The 19204-nt window shown below is 27.5% G+C and overlaps 1 protein-coding gene across 1 annotated transcript; it reads left to right on the top strand.

Moving 5' to 3' along the window:
- The first annotated feature begins 3300 nt into the window (after window positions 1–3300).
- Window positions 3301–4121, top strand: LOC132938519 (uncharacterized). Its single transcript, XM_061005401.1, has 2 exons — window positions 3301–3502; window positions 3572–4121. Exons 1-2 carry the CDS (start codon window positions 3432–3434, stop codon window positions 3861–3863), a joined length of 363 nt encoding a protein of 120 aa, XP_060861384.1. The 5' UTR covers window positions 3301–3431; the 3' UTR covers window positions 3864–4121.
- The last annotated feature ends 15083 nt before the right edge of the window (window positions 4122–19204 follow it).

Below are 19204 nucleotides of genomic sequence, written 5' to 3'. Positions count from 1 at the left end.
GTTACGGTTGTAACGGTAAACTTAGGCCATTGGGTGGTTTTTTCAATTGTGGGGGAGGGTACTGTAGGTTTTTGGTAAACACGTGTGTTTGGTTTGGCAGAATTTCAAATTGGGCACCCGTAGGTTTCTTTTTTCTGCCATGCCTCTCTCTCTACTTTCTAGACAGTATTGCCTACCCAGAGAGAGGATGAGCCGCCCATGGTCGAAATTTGAACCGGCGACGGTACGCGTAGGAACCGTACTCCATAACAATGTATTTGTTACTCCTATTTATGAGTGTATTAATTATACACATATATTTATGAGTCAATTTCGATTTTTAACTGAAGAATAATTTTATTACGTTATGTAAGTTCCAATATATATTTTGTTGGTATTAAAAAATATGTACCTAAGTACGATGGGAAATATTTGATTATTCATAATAATTTGAAGACTGTGTTATGTTGATTTAGAAAATCACAAAAGGGGGAAAATTTAAAAAGGAATCAAAAAAATGGTAATATATTATTAGTGGAAACTCGTCGGTTAAGGTTGTTCTAGTTAGTCAGAAAAACATCGTATGCTGAAATTATGGAACAAAATTAACAATTTTGATTCTTTCCACGATTCTTCAATATATATATTTATTGTTATGGTCTATACAAAATATATTGTAACACTCTTAATTCACAACACTCTATGCATATTTCACATATGATTTATACTTATAACTTAGACACTTAGTACTTACTATTGTCAATTATGTTGTTATTCTATTTGTTACTATTCAATTCATGTAACTACCACGCGCTTCTATTACGCTTCTTTATACCGCCCCTCGGGTTCACCATCACTTCCGTTATAGTTCCTCCGCGATCATCGATTCGGAAGTCACATTCTCCGGTTCCGATACCCTCTTGGGAACCCCGATCTGCAGCTTCACTTGCCCAACCCCGCAGAACGAACAAATGTTGGTGGTCACTCACGGGCGGACCAGTTTCTCGGACGACGTGGCCGGCAGCATTTCCATATTCGGTGGTCCATCAGCGATGGCTGTAACAGTCGATTTTTACCCCTCCCCCCCTCGGTAAGAATAACCTAGTATATTTTTACCGGGGGTAAAAAACCTATAGAATATTTATACCCCCGGTAAAATTATACTAGGTGTAATTTTACTTTCATCGTAAAATTGTAGGTACGTCAGTGGGTAAAAATATCCTAGCATATAATTAGCGATCTGTTAAGTATAATACTAGGATATATTTACCTACCAAGTCAGAATTATATTTCTTAAGATATATTATAATTTATTTCTATAAATCGATCTACAATTTAGTCAAAACTACAACTTCAAAAGTTGATAAAAAAAAAAAAATGTGTCCACGTGTTTTGTATATTTTTAAATTAAATTAACGAGTACATTTTGTACTTATATGAAATCTTGTATTAAATTGTCATACTTTTTGACTGAGAATAAACAAATAGATATATCCAACTATGAAAAAAAACCTAAAAAAATACTTCTAAATAACTTAAAATTAGCCAAATATTTTGAAAATTGTATAATTAATAGCAAATTTCAAGTTGCTATATTTGCTATGGCAAACTATTTTTGAACTACAAATAAATCGTAAAATTTATATAGAACCTTTTATTGAAATCTCTGGTAAACATTTATAATTGTTTAATTTTTTAAATAGTTAAAAATGTGTTACTTTTTTTCCTATAAAATGAATATTACTATACTTTTTGTTAAAGCTTAACAAATAACATGGTACTATAAGTCTTGTAATTTTAAAAATGGATGTTGTGTAATTAATTTCTATATAGGTATTTACATATTTTAATCAATGATTATAGTACAAACAAGATTACCCACAACATTTTCCAATAATCATTTTAAAGTTTACTCTGGTATAATATCCTCTAAATTGTAATAAACAATAATCAAATGCATTATTAGAATATAATATTATATATTTTAAACCGCGATCGTTAATTATATGCTATAGTATAATTATTTTACCCCCCTGATGAAAAATTTTCCACAATGCACCAACTAGATTCACTTTCCCATGGAACAAGATACTGAAGTTGAAAATCGAAGCATTATTTCAACTACTTATCGTGTATCAAAAAAAACATAAAAATAAAAAAAAATATATCATCGGAAAATCAATATACATTCATCGCTTCTCTCAGAATCTAAATGGTGAACAAGTTTTTTTTTTTTTTTGGTGGGGGGTTAGGTTTAAATTTTTTCACATATAAACATATTTAATTATTTTCCTGAAATTTCTGGGGGGAGGTTTTATCCCCCGCTGCAGCACACATATTTAACTAGCCTGACAGGACAATATAGGCAAATGGTAAGCACTAAACAGCTCACTTAATATTATATTTCTTTCGTTATGGAATAGGTAAAACTGGTAAAGGATGCACCCGGTAAAAATGATGTACATATAGGTAACCCACTAATATATTATTGTTCTATCATACAATATTATATATTATTATGATTCAGTAAAATTGTGTTTAGTTTTACATTTTAATATAGGTTACATGTACGAATCTATTAATGCGGGCTGTGCCTGTAATAAATATAATAATGTAGGCACAAGGTTATATACTTTTGTCTGTCGTACACGTGCAGAAGCGTCTGCCAGTATAAAACCCAGACTTCTTGCATTGAAATAAATAATTTTATCATTTTTCATTTCATCAACATCGAACATTCATATTTTGGTTTAATATTAAATAATTAAGACCAATATGTTTTAAAAATTATTGATACTATCAATGTATACAATACTATGTATGTCTTTTGAACAATTAATATTCAGCGCCCACCGGCCCACTAAATCCAAAATAAATTGTCAGTCACAGCGAATGAGCGAAAGAACCAATTTTGCTGCACCCGTGCCTGTGTGTATGATTTCAATTTAGTTACAGAAATATTTACACTTAAACACTGTATATTACTGTAACACAAAAACGTTTTTACATTGTCCATTGGTTGTCGTCGTTTTTGACACCAAGACGGACGAAATATTTACCGCGATCTAGGGGAAAATATTTGAATTTATGAAGTGTAAAAGTCATAGACCTATAAAGTAATTAATAGGTTAACTATAGTTAATAGGTCTATGGTAAAAGTACAATGTAAAAGATTTTTTTATTATGCATTAATTACTTCAAGCCGCGATTTAATCGTGCTTCAAGCAGACAACAACAGATGTTGTAACTTGTAGCAGCTGTTTTTCTTACGAAAAGGACAAAGTGATAAGACATTCCGTGATATGAGTAATTCATGATATTATCAAATATGTTCATCGTCTTTTATTTGGACTTATAGAAATAGAGTATACAGTTGAATATTACTGGAATTTTGAAACCGCACTTTACCGTAGGCAAGTGACTCTAACCATTTTCTACTACACAATTCAGTCATGTTGTCAAAACAGTTATGGAGGTCGTTCGCCGCAAGGAACAAAATCGTAAATGGCTTATTAAAACACAAGTAATGTTGTTACATTTTACTTATAAATCAATTTTATGAGCGGTTAATCATTTTAACACTGGTTTTTAGTGAAAAGAAAACCCAGTCATCATCGATAGTCACTCGAAATGCATCCAATAGAAATTCTGATATTGATGCAGAGTTGAATAAACCTGTGAAATATACAACAAGTCCCGCGCACGATTGGAAGGCTCAATATTCTCGTATAGGAAGCAAGGCCGAATTTGGTCCATGGTATGAACCCCACGCTGTCAGTGCAAGCTTAATTTTATTTATGGTATATTTTTTTATATTACGCGAAGAAAATGACCTTGATTTATTGCTGGATAAACCGTTGTCAGAGACATTAAAAAAGGAATAATTATTTAATTATTTTAGAATTTTATTAGGTACCTATGAATACATTTTAAATAGACCAATAAGTCATATTATGTACATTTGTTTTGATTTTCAATAGTATATTTATAAATTTGAATATGCCATAGGTTCATACAAAATAAAAATTATGTAATTATAAATACTAACATGTGTATGTATATATTTTATTGAATCTGTAAGCTTAATAAAATATCATTTGATGAATGGTTCAATCTGAAATAAAATGTAATATTAACTCTAATACTTTATATTTTTAATCAGGTAAGATTAAAATACAATACACCTAATAACAAATAAGACTATAAATTAGAAAAATATTTGAAATGATTTAACCATTTAAGTATTAAGATTATAAAGGGTGCGCACAAAATAGTCAGGGAAGGCCGTTGACAACTATGTGAATTTTTTTTATGTGTACACAATTTTATGGATATTTTATATAATGAGATGTTATTGTGTTGATATATCTAATAATATTTAAAAGCGTTATAGGTATGTTATACTTACTGAATTAACCATAAACATTTGATTTCTAATTATAAATTCATCTTTTATAATATGCTTGGTAGTTGGAATGGAAGTGTGACTAGTAACAAATAGTTACTATAAAAAAATAATGTAATAATCATTAATTTTAATAATGTACATTAGTAGATAATATTATGTTAAGATTATTATTTGTAAGTGATAATTTCTGTGATTATCTTATGTGTTTAGTTTGTTAATTTGATGGTACGAACCACGAGTGGTAGTGTTTAAAAGTATGTTAACCCGTGACCACTGCACCTGAATAATTATTGGAAACTTGGAACTGAACTAAAGTTTAGACCATAGACATATTAATAAAACATTATTATTAATATGCCTGTATCAAACATGAATACTAATAATATTATCTATAACTACCTTACTGAGGTATAGTGTCTATGCATATGGTCAGGGGCGCCCGCAGAAAATCAGCTCAGTGGGTGCAAAATTAAATTTCTGCTATACATAGATAGTCACATATTTACATTATTATACATTAATTTTTTTGTTCATTAAAAAAATCCCAGCTGGCGCCCCTGCTTATAGTTAAGATTCTAAAAACATTTTTCAATCAGTTAAATATTATTTGTTTTTCATTACCAAAGTAGTTAGTACATAATTATATAAACATAAATTAAACAAATAATTAATTATTTAACATTTTCATAATCAAAACTATGATAATATAAATATTTATTATGATTATTTTATCTTCAATGGTACACTGTTAATCTGAACTTCTGACATCCAAACTTAAATTATCATCTGTAACACTTAACATAACACTATGGGCAAATAGGACAATTAAACAAGTTTTTCTAGTACCTAATTGATGCTGGTGGAGAAACAATACCCCAGCTCTCGTCCTATCGATACCACAAAAAAAAAATGTACCTTTAAAAGAACATAATGTTCTAATATAAGAACAAATATTGTATAACACTAGTCACAAAACAATTAATAATAAATGTTTTTGTATATTATGTTATAAATAAAGCACCGAAGCAATGGATAAATTATATATTCGTCACAAAATACTGAAGAGTGAAGATCAATATTTATTACATGCCTACCACCACCATTTGTACAGTGGTGTGACTAGGATTTTAGGGCCGTTCTTACAATGTCCAGTGAAAGTTAACGGACACTTAACCGGTGGAATTCTGCCGGTAATAAAATCTGTTATTAGTCGGTTAACGCTAACAGTATTTTAGACTTAAGTGCTTATAAGTTTTAATTTATTGTAAATATTTTCTGTATAAGATGGTCATGGTGACTTGGTGTTTAGTAGTGTGTAGATTGTTAATAACAATTTTATTTATAGGAAATAATATAAACAGATGTATTAACATTGCTGTTTCTATCAAAAAAAATGTCTATTGTAATGGAATTATTGGCAGTAACGTTACATATAATTATTAATTTCAATATAATATATTATTATATATTACTAGCTGATCCCGCTGGCACTTTGTTGCCCGTTAAATGTACCAATTCTATATGACTCAAACTTTGTTCAATTCGTTATTTAATATTCGGTGTATGATGTATGGTGTTTAAAATTTATCTTAACTTTTCTGTTGCCCGGAATAAAAATTCTGATTCGCAGCAGTATATTATCAGGTAGGCAATCTACCTGCGGTAGATCGCTGATCCTGTGCTGTTTGTACGTAAATGTATGATTTAACTCTAAAGTATCAAAATTTTACCAAGTTTGTCATTTTAACTTAATTCCACCTTCGGAGGATTAATATAATCAATTAATACAATTTTGAGATTTACGATAGAAATTTTTCTTTTTTAATGGTTGCTATGGGTTATATAATATATAGATAAAAATAATTGTATAGACGTTGTTGTTGTTTTTGGCCATGTCGCCAGGTTTGCATTTAAGAGGCCATAACTCCGGAACCACTTATCCCACAGTGTACAAACTTTACAGAAACCATCTACATATCAATTTTAATATGCCCTGAAATTTTTATCAAAATCGGTTTGGTGGATCTTGAGTTATAAAATTTATTCAAAATGTACACTTATTTTTATATATATAGATTTCCAATATACTTTAAAATATATCAATCATTGGTAGTAGCCAGTAGGTACCTGTACCTCGTACCTACACAAGTTAATCCATACATATATTATGAATATAAAGCACTGAACTCTATACAGTATACAGTTCAGTGATGATATAAAGTGTACACTTGTACCCCTACTAAAATATATATTGTGTAATTTATTGAATCTTGTTTATTAATGTGATGCAACTGCCATATTTAATCCCACTTAAGAAAATATAAATTAATAAAATCCTTATTGAGGACAGCATTATCCATGATAAAATGTATTTAATAATAATATCTATATTAAATTTATATTTATGATTATGGTATATTATGAGTAGGTATACTGATTACAACATCTCTGACTGTGTTTCTTTTTCAAAAAAATGTGTTTTACTACTGATCCAGACAGTAAATAGATGCGTATTGCAGCAGCGTATATTTTATAAAATAGGTGAAAAATCTCATTCACTAAAAATGGTTCACTAGAGTACTAGACCAGTTACTGTTAAGAGGACTTTACACCGGCATGATGACGTGTTCTTCACTTCACCCGTCTATTACCAACGTAACAAATCTTACAAAGAATCTATTTTACTCTGTTATTTTTAATACTGGAGTTAATTGAACTATTATCAAATTTAAAAGTAAAAATATTATCTATATAGACCCTATGGAACTTTGTAAGTTGTTTGTTGGTATTTGATTTTGAATCAAATTAGGAATATTTTTAAATTTAAGAACTGAATTTAATACAGTAACTGTAGTAGTTTATTTATTTAAAAATTAAAATATAATAATTATATTGTAACAAATTATTTAGGTACATTAAAGGATGACTTCTATCCTTTAGTTTTGAAAATGGGCCAACAGCTTATGTAAATTGACCAAAAAAGCATCATTTTTGATTATTTTTAAGGTTGTCCAAATGTTGTTCTTTGTTAAATTCTTTGGTTAGAGTCTAGTACATGAACTATCAATTTTCGGTCTATAACTTGTATTGAACTATGTCAACTATGTAGTCGAACTTGTATCATAATATAATAATACTATGTTGAAAATATGAGATCAAATTTTTATTAAAATTAAAATTGTTGAAATAAATACTTTTAGAACTCACCTTAAAATATAATTTTATATAAATTTAACTATTTAAGTCATCAAAAATATTTATCTTACTTATCTAACGACAAAAAGTTTCTTTCTCCAGAAGTCATCTAAAACAGTTACGTTTTAGTGGTAGGATCTCTATCACTATTTTCCCTTCAATTGTCAATCTAGATGAGAAAATAAATAAATATGAATATTATGTCTAGATTTAACAGTCAGTTTTCCATAGTCTTTCTTTATTATGGGATGTCATTTCCGGATCAATAAAAAATTCCGAGTGGTTGACATTTTGTGAATGAATGCATGTCTATTGTCCATCAGATACTGAGCATAGCGAATTCCCAGCACTTTTTAAATACATAATTGCAAATAACCGGAAGACCAGTTTTTGACAAAATCGATTTTATTTTTTTTTGTCGTAGATAAAAGTGTAAAGACTTGACATTTTTACTGGATATTTATAGACATGATAATATAATTTTAAAAATATTTTGACTGAATTCGTGCTAATTATAGACATTACATTTTTTTTTTGAAGATCAAAAATACATACTTATGAATTATATTTAAAATAAGCGTTTTAAGTTCAAACTTTGACGAACAAGTATCTCCTTAGCTCTGAATTGTTTTTCGTATACAATAAATTTGAATTTCAAACACATCTTGTTACAATGGGCTACACAGTGACTGTATTGTCTGTATTACTACGAAGTACATTCAATTCTGTGTGTAGCAGAAGCTAGTTCCAGCGGTTTAGGCAGGTATTTACATTTTTAATATCAGCAAAATTTGAATTTATTGATTGGTGTATGCATACCATAATATGGCGTGTCCAGTAGGTTCGTATATTAAGTATTTTTAATTAAAATATACGTATTTATCTATACCATTTACTTGAGTTAAGGTGCAGTTGGATACGTGATATATGACTGTGTTTTCACTTTTAACCTTCCTCCATCAAGTCCTCGCAATAAAACAATTCTAAAAATATATTAATAAATGCATGTAGGTACGTGCTTTCCAACAACATTATGTGCTATATTTTTAAATGCACTGAATGAAGTCCTAAAACGGTTTCATCAAGTTCAGTTGTGGATATTGTATGAATACGTAATGTCTATTAATTGTATATATTTTATGTTCATTTTTTAATTTTGGAGCAGCCCGATATTTGTATTTAAAAATATATAAATGTGCAGACGTGCACGTAATAAATTGATAATTAATAACTAAAGACTTTTTGTTAAAATGAGGAGGCAAAATTATGTAAACTATATTTTTTTGTGTAGGTATTTAAACTTATATATTTTACATTTCGATGAATTATTAATAAAAAAATCCCCTTAGACTTAAAATATGAAGGAATTAATTTATATTTAGTTTTCTGGAATCCTTGTAGGTTTCTTCAATATTTGTTTTACAGTTGTTTCAAGTTCTAAATTGTCTAATAATAATCCATTGCTTATATTACATACGATCACTTAAACAGGTGATTTAACGAAAAATTTGACGACAGTTGTAGTTGTTAAATACAATTCGAGGAATTTTTTTTATCCCGTGTGCATTATGCGGTATGAACACTGTATAGATTATTTATCTACAACGAATAGTGATTATAAGTAAGTGCATGCAAATCGAGAGTCATCTCCAAATATTAATTTCTGTTTTTAGAGACGAGTATATTAAAAATCATGAATAAGTATCACGTTTAATCTGGTCGCATATTTTAATCCTTACACGAAACTTTATACCTATTACTATAATATACCTGCCTAATATTATTTGTCTTGTATAGATATTATGGATTCAACAGTTAATTAATTATTTCTTATTGTATACATTCTATAATACGTAACTGGGATATTTATATCAATATAATTTGTTCCTTGCGTTAAGGCTTTCTTCTATTGTGCTCTACTTCTATGTTTGATTAAACTCAGTACATTTTCAATAAGGATGTGACGCATTTCCTAAAGCGCACCGTCGAAAAAATTAGGTATAGTACCTAATAGACGTATAGTTGTTGCAGATTGCAGATGGTCCTAATAAATAAGTTGCAATCCATTCCGTATAGTAATGTATGGCTGTTTACCTGTTATAGTTACTAGTTAGTAGTTTTAGTAGTAGATATAATTTTAATATTTATTTTTTAAACATTTTTTTGTCATTATATATTTTACGTGAGCAGAGTCTAGACTAAATTACTTACCCACTTAAACGAATACGATTGCTCTGATTATTTCAATGTTGGTTCATCTTTAAAACTTTTCCAAACTCTGTGGCACATGTGAAAGTAACCAGCGTATTATACCTAACGTTTATTGATACTTGATAGGTACCTAATTAATATAACATTTTATTTGGGTTGACATTATTAATTATTGTCTTAGTATCTGTTATTATTTTTTTAGATATTATCCGAATTTAATCATCTGCTTATGTAAAATATAAATAATTAATTTGATTTTTAGAATTTTTAATTTTTGTCATTATGATTTAATTTTAATTTATTGATAAATTCAATTTAATATTCCAAGCGCGTATGTGAATTTGGGACAGTAATAAAGCTTAAAAGTTAGCATCTCGGTATATTCCATATGTTGAACAATATGTCGTAAGTCATTTGTTTCGTAGCAAAAAAAAAATATGCGAAAACAGTGAAATTTATGTCACATACCTAGGTATAGGTTTTAACATAATCTTGAAAATTAAAAAAGAATAATGCATTACTATAATATAATGTTGTTCTGAAGTGAAAGAAGTGGACGAGTACCTAAATAAGGAATCTTTGACCGGACAGCTTTTTTTCTATTTACTATTTTTTAGTTTTCTTTTTATTAATTTTGTGATATTGTTGATAGCGTTTTTCAAATAATATGAACAACGAACATTTTTAGATTATAATTTGGTGTTTAAATTTAGATTAATGATAGTTTGTTGCCACAATGTTATATCGTAACATGTAAAAGAATTAGATTTTAAAAGACTTCAGACACGTTTTGGTACGTTGGAAAGATATTCTGAGGAGGGGGTTACAAATCATAATCGATATAAATTAAAAATTTAAAGTTACTATATACAAGTAAGACAATTTTTTCGTAAATCACTTCTGCGTGGAGGGGGAGTGATGAAACCCATAGACAGAGTCATAAAATCAGATATACCTAATACCTACTATTGAATACCCGTATAGATAGTGTTATAATATTATATATTATTACTATCTATACTCAATAGTCAATGCTAATACAGTCATATACCTAGGTACAATGTACCTATAGTAAGTTCCTAGTTATAGTGCATCTGTGATTCCGAGGTGCATCCTTATTCTATGGTAATTCATTAATTCTTTCTACACTTATATTATACACTTAATATTTCTGTTATATAATATGAATTAATAATAATAATTATAATAATTGCTTTATACTTAAAATATATTTTTAATTCCTGTTTATTAAGTGCCAATGTCGATAACCTTTTGACGTAAGGAATATAAAATTGTATAGCAAAACCTTGTCCATGACAAAATACAATGATATGCATGATAGATGGATTTCCGGTTTCCTATTAATACTAAATAGTTAAGAGCATGCGTATCAATGAAAACAAATTATCGTATCAGAACGGTCTTTATTATTTTCCGAGCCATCCATACATAATATATCATATATCATACGTGTGGATATTTTTTTCTGTTCTAGTAAAAAAAAAAAATGAATTGACTTGCCACCCGTAGTGCTATGATATTATTAAAGTAATAAAATTAGATGAGATCACAGGTCATATTAATATATTATACAACATATAAATATTTTATATTATATTGAATAGATGTATGGTATTTTTTTTATAGATTTTTTACATTCCATGATCTACACTTCCTTTTAAACTTCCGATATTTAAAGTAAGTGTGATTTGTTTCATTATAATACGATTTAATTATTTTAAAAGGTAATATTAATATTGACATGTCCATCTCTATATATATTTGAGTGTAGGTAGTTGATTGCAAAAAATAAATATAACGATATTAATTATTTAATTAATACAATATTAGGTACAAGCAGATATCTAGATTCTAGGCCATCTAGCCACTTGTAAGTTTGTATAATAATTAATAATTAATTATTAAATTGAACGTTCAATAAAATGTATTAGGAAAACAATTATTTTGCAACAAATTTAAATTATAAAACTTCATAATAAATTAAAAGGATAAAATTAAAAAAAAACAATTATTGACGAGGTATTTGAACGAATGACTATATTTTGTTGTCTTGCATTCATATTTGTCGGTAAATTTATTCAACTAAATTAACTCGACTGTGGCTTTTATTATAAAAGAAAAATTAAACATCGATAGAAAAGGAAGATTTGTTTTATATTTATACCTAATTATTGAATAATAAGTGGATAATAAAAAACTATAGACGCACACACGTACTCTTATTTACCCCAGAGCGAGGGCCGTAGCCCGTAGACATGGTGGTATATGGCAGGGGCGTACTCACGTGGGGGGGGGGTGATTAGGGTGTCATATCCCTAATCAAATCCCTAAAAATCATTAACTATTCTATGACAATATATATGTATGAAATAACCTCTATATTGTTATTTTCTTAGATCATAATATCATATTATATAAAAATATTATAGAAAATTGACTGAACTGATCTTTGTTTTTATGTTGACAATTTCACAATTTTGTGGGAAATATCCCACCCCCCTATAAATTAGAAAAAGCTGTACACGCCACTGGGCTGTAGGGGGTTCAACCCTTTTATTTTTATTTAGTTGACTGGTGTTTTTATACTTAAAAATAAAATGTTATACTAATGAGTCTTCAGTATTTATAATACCTATACCTAACATACAACATAACGAACTAATTAAATTAAATTATGAGTGAAGCAGAACTTTTGTTTTGTCATAGAATACGTAGTTATAATACAAGTAGCCAGGTAGGTATTGATATTAAGGTTAGACTTGAAAATTAATTATGATTGGCATTATTATGGGCAAATGGGCCCGTAATTACCTTTTTTGTTGTAAGCTCAGCGAGGAAATTGCAAGTACCTAAATGAAAAAGGACGATAGTAAATTCGATTTTCACTGCTTTAAAATATAATAAACAGGACATAATTTAATCTGAAAATAGTGAATAACGTATATAACATTTATATTAAATTATTTAAACTTATAAATTTTTTTAAAAAAATAATTTTTGGAGGATAATGAGAATCACCTCCTCGTACGGTGTCCTCTGGGTAATGCTGAATGAATCTTAAAAATATTATAAAATATTTATATCTATAATTATTAATTAAATATGAAAAGGTTTGGGCATATTATTTTTATGCAGACCGAGTTTACAATCACCCATTATAATACATTATTAATTATAGGTACACTCTGTAATTTTTTTTAAATCTAGATACCTATTCATTAATCATATAAATATTGGAAAAACTACGAACAACACTTCAGTAAACTAATCCTTGCTTTGTCAATGCATGGTTCAGATTTGAAAATCAAAACGAGTTTTAAATTTTAATAAGCACATTATTGCACGTCACTCGTCAGTACTTGTGTATTCTAAATGTTGGTACCTATACAATTTACTTTTTGGCATGACCTTTCTGTAGTTCTATAAATATTAAAATGTATATTGAATATAGATTATTTTGTGCGATAATTCATCCGATAAAAACGGCACAAGAAAAATCTGGTGCACACGAATTTCCTTCCAAACCTATAGCTGGTAAGTGACCTGTTTTTACTCCGATTGCCTCCAATTTCCTGTGTTTTCGTATATGATTCTAGCTACTATTTGGGTGTACTTGGATTGACCCCGTATCATAACCATATTAAAATCAATATATGAAATACTTTATCGTAATATTTACTATTATATTGATTTTCGTAATATTATGTTATAATTTATAAGCAATATTATTTTTATTTTCGCACATCGACAGACGTAACAATTTTAATTTAGTACAGATTTAAGTTTGGTTTTCAAAAAGTCTAGCAAATGAAGTAAAATGATGGTCGTGTACCAGAAAGGTTAAGCTCAGACGTTTTTAACCATATAATATAGAGTCACGAATGATTTTAAATGGGTCGCCAATAAATTAGTTATAAAAAGATGTGCAATTGGGTGTCGCTCTGCTGTACAGTAGGTTGCAAGTGGGTCACTGTAATGGATGGAGATACATTTTAATTCAATGATATAGTATCATAATATACGAAAAACGATTCTGAGCGAAGACGGCCATAGTCTTATAGTATTACTAAGTATTTGATGATATTAATATTTGAATAAAGTAATTTATTTACCAATTTGCATGGAAACTTGTTTTAAATTTTCAATCCATAGCTATAAAAGTTGAACATTTTATAAATTCTTAACTACAAAATAATTTATAAATATTAAATTTCATAAATTTTGTTAAAACTCGAAATTAAAATTTTCATAAAAAAAAATTGTGTAAATGTATTTTTATATTTTTCAACTGTTATTATAACAACATATCAGGAACCTTGTATAACATTTTCAAGCTTATTTACCCACCCAACGAATAAATGTATTAACATTTATAGAAAATAAAATTAAAAATAACCGTAAACAGCCCAAAACGACTCAACATTTTAACAAGTATAGAAATCGATAAAATAAACATGGTGTAAATTTCAATTGTCTACAGTTATTGGTTTTTGAATTACAACAAAAAAAGAAAATCACTACATGAAAAATGTTGTAAAAATTTGAACGCTCATAAAAATTTAATTTGACTTTCCAGTTGACATTTTTTTTTTTGATAAAGGTTTAAAAACTTATGAGAAATCTTTTATTAAATGTTCAAATCTTAGAATTAAAAAGAAAGATCTTATACATTTCTAACTCAAAATAATTTGCACATTTTCGTGATTTTTATGCAATTTGTCAAAATTCAAAATTCAAACTTTAAATGCTTATAAAAAAAATTGTGACTATGCGTATTGTATTTTAAATATTTTTCTACTGAAATTATAACAATGTATTAAATTTTCAAACTTTTTGACTCAACGGATACAACTTTAGAAAAAAAATTATATAAAAATTGGAAACTGAAAATATCCGTAAACAATTCAAAACATGGTACAAAAATATTTTGAAAACTGTATGTCTGTATGGTGTTTAGAAAATGCTATTATACACATTCAGTGAATGTTTCATGTATATTTACGATAATTTTTTTTAGAGTTACACCAAAAACCAAAATTGGTTATTTCAAAAACCTATTTTGCGTAAGAATTTCTGTTTTTCTTTAATTTTTTTATTTTTCCCGAAACTTTTGAAAACTACTGGGAATTTTTAACTTTTGACTTCCCAAAGTAACAACTAGATTTACTTTCCTATCAGAAAAGACAGTGTTGAATAAAACCTAATCATTTTACTGCCCTAAAAGGTGATGACAGACACAAATTAAAAAAATTAAAAATTAAAAAAAAACCTATCATTGTAAAACCAATACATTCATCACTCCACTCAGATCTAAAATGCTGATGATATAAGTAATATAAGTAAAAAAACCAAATTAATAAACGAAGATTAATAGTTTCTTTTAGTCATGGCAGTAGGTAATTAAAAAAGTTATAGTGGGTGGGTGGGTAACATTATTTTCAAAAAGGTCGGAAGACAAATTGGGTAAGTATCTTCGCCCTTCGGTCACCAACTTTCCAAAATACAAAGGTTGAGAACCGCTGGTTTAGCTTATTAAATTATTTTGTTTTCACCCAAGTTTAGCTATAACCTTAGTTTCTGTTCATAATATTATAAAATAATTAATTAAAATAAATGTAGGTACCTAGCTTTCCTAGGTTATGAAATCAATATTTAAAGTAAAATAATATTCAAACTATCGATTAATTAAATTTATAGAAGGAAATTTGAGTACTTAAAGGTAAACTCTAACGTACGACACTAGGACGCTATTCGAGAAACCTTTAAAAACTTTATTCTTAACTAAAAAATTATAATAATACAACAAATAGATTCTCAGTGGAAAGTAGGTACATTATACTTAGGTATTTATGGTTCTACAGATATCCTTCCTTGACATCGTTACCGTGATACAATTTTAATACAAAAACATTCATAATAATTATTAAAATTATAAGTTTTTGTGTAAGATAACAATATTTTATAATTTATAATGAAAGCTGTGTAAGTAAAGGTATTTCAAAGAAACACAACTCATTTAAGTTTAATTTTTTACTAAAGAGAATGATACAGGTCTCATATTTAAGTGATATTATAGGTAACATATATAATAAATATATCAACTTGTTTTTATAATCTATATGGACTGTATGAAGGTCCTACAAACCATTAATAATTGAGTGTTTTGGTTTTTCATACAGAATAATATAATCAATTTCAACATTGTGTGTGACTTGCGAAGAAATATGCAGAACCAATCGTTTTAGTTTTGGTACCTACCTAGCTGAAAAGTTTTTTTGCCTATGTATTTTTATGATTTGTTTTTATAAGTTTATATTTTGATAACGATATTATTATGTTTAGTTTTATTTTATTTTTTGAGACAGTAAAAGTGCGCCAAAATGTCATCTTTTGATCGTACATTAAAAAATGTAAAGGATTATGATTTATGAATAAATTGTATGTACAATAAATGTATGAATAAAAAATAATAATTGAGCTTTGTTCAGCATTGATATTTAACTAGGTATAGTTAGTATTTTCAATTTTTAAGCAATAAGTTTGAACAATGATGACATTTATTATAATATTTAACAAATTATAAATTATATTTATTTTTATAATCATAATCATCAAACTTGAATTTTAAATAGGTACTGCAAGAGCAAACAGTGTAACATAGGTATATAATATATATAGTAGTAGTAAGTAGTTTACTAGTTGTACCTTTAATATGATTTTAAGAGTATATTTTTTTATATTTTCATATCATAAAGTAATTATCTATCTAAAATATTTATTTAATAATAATTTATAACTACTTGAAAAAACCATTACTCACAATAATATTTTTATCATTACATACTCCAATATATTTAGAAAAATATTTTCCTTTTACTCACTGTATTAAATTAATGCCATTTTTATAAAAATATGTCTTTAGAACACTAATTATTTAAATACAACAATTACTACTATTGGCATCTTGCAAGTTTCAACTCAAAAATATATTAAAAAATATGAATAAAAATAAACTAATTTTCGTGCAATTATAATAGTATATGAATGTATAAATATATAAAAAAATATTTATTATTGAGTATAGCATGTATGATGTATTTAATTTAAAGTATTATGTATAATAAATACATATCATATTATATTTTAGTATTTATTTTAAAGAAATAAAATAAAACAATCGTATTAAAATTTACTTGTGTAAGACTGATTTGAACAACTCTAAAAACAGCAAATTCAAAACCAACTTTTATCATTTTATGGAATTTCTGTATGTTTGCAAAGCATATTTCTTTGTATGTATCACACTATCACAGATACATATATATTTTTATATATCTGTGGTATGTATGATGTATCTAATTTTCTATAAGATAACACAGTTACAAAATATTATACTATTTAAAAATGGTGTAATTATATGATTGTGAAATTGGTAACTTCACTGGGTCACACATTCTGACATTCACTATACGAATGGGTTGATAATACTTCAAATAAACTCAATCCATTACCTTCTGGATTTTGTTTGTTGTACACTTGTACTACAAAAAAACCACCTGTTTGATGTTTTGGTAGGTATTTCTTATTGTTGTCCATACTTCACTGATTTAAACTTCATCTAAAGATGAATTTCGTTACTCTGTTCTTCATTTTTAAATGCCGATTCTGTCGGAAGTGTATACAAATGTAGAATATACAGGGTGCCGGGTGGTAAACAAGCATGATAACCCCCATTTTTTCTTTAACGATGAATTTATTCAAATTCTTATTTATAAAAATTTCAAGTATATTAATTAAGGATTATATTTTCAGTTATTTTGATTTTTATACCATTCCAAGGCGAGTCCTGTGGCGATAGAAACTTTTTTTTCCAAATGGAACCATCTTTTTTTACTGTAGATTTTTTTTAAAAATATTAATGTATCTAAAAAATGATTTTACAAAAATATAAAAAAAAGGGAACGATTCTGGTTTAGCAACCTATCGATTTTTCAAATTTTTTTTCCAAAAATGTGTATTTTAGGGTGCTTTATAAGAATATAAAAAAACCCGGACAAACCTCGTTTCGAAATTTTTGATGAAAAACTTCAAAAACTAAATTTTTCTCGTATAACGCGCATTTTTTTTTAAAAAATACTTAGAATTGAATATTTTTAAATTTTTTTGTCCAAAATGTGTGTTTTAGGGTACTTTGTAAGAATATAAAAAAAAACCCGGACAAACCTCGTTTCGAAATGTTTGATGAAAAACTTCAAAAACTAAATTTTTCTCGTATAACGCGCATTTTTTTTAAAAATAATACTTAGAATTGAATATCGCTTGGACAAAAAAATCGAAAATATCCCTCAATTTGCTAATCGTATGTAAAACCACCTTGGGCAGGCCTCGAAATTAAACAAAGTTGTTGAAAAGAACATAACCAGCTAGCGTTGCCACTCGATATACATGGACCTACATCCTTTGTATACGAAGTTAAATAACTCGGGATGAATAAAAAAATCTATGAATATAAAATTAGGTACCTACATTTAAATTTAAAATATCAGAATTTTAATAAATTCATTACTAAAAGATAACCTAATGGGTTATAGAATGATTGGTGACTAACCCTGTAACTATAATGTCTATTGCATTATTTGATAAATGTTGTAGGTACCTTAGTATTGGTTATACATATCAATAATATTATTAATATTTATAATCAATGGTAGTTATAAGTATCTATGTATTTCACAAGACGTGGTTCTTTTATGACTGGCATTTTATTTGCTTAGTTTACCATTATATAAGCAATTATTCAAATTGATTTGATTTAGGTTTATTGCGATGCTCAACAATGGTTTAAAATTTAGTTTTTGCCATCATTCGTTGCTTTCCCACCGACTGCCTTTACACAAATATTTATGTTGATCACATGCTCATTGTTAGTGACGACCTTAAGATTTTTTTGTTTATATAAACACCGTGTACATATTATATACAATTAGAGTACAATTTAAATGATACATGTTTCACCGTCGGGCGAGGTCTGAATAATTTTGATTTCGTTAGTTATAATCAGGGCTAGGAACTTTATGCGCTAAAAAAAAATGAAATATGTGCATACGTATGCACTAAAAAAAACCAAAATATGCGGTATAATATGCATTTATTATTTAAAAAAAAAATGTATTTAAAAGCATAGTTATAGAGAAAAAAAAATTATTTTTGAATCATAAATATTTTATTTATATTTTTCTTTTGATAATACTGAATCTGTAAACCTGGCCGGTCATTACGGTCATTAAAGGCTAATTCTTATTTCTTAGTAAAAATACTATAAACCATACGGGCGATTGGTAAAAATAAACATTTTATTCTTGAAAACATTTCAATTAAATAAGACGATTA

This window comes from Metopolophium dirhodum, chromosome 2 (assembly GCF_019925205.1).
Source record: "Metopolophium dirhodum isolate CAU chromosome 2, ASM1992520v1, whole genome shotgun sequence".
In the NCBI taxonomy this organism is placed as follows: domain Eukaryota; kingdom Metazoa; phylum Arthropoda; class Insecta; order Hemiptera; family Aphididae; genus Metopolophium; species Metopolophium dirhodum.
This window is presented reverse-complemented; position numbering and strand designations above follow the sequence as displayed.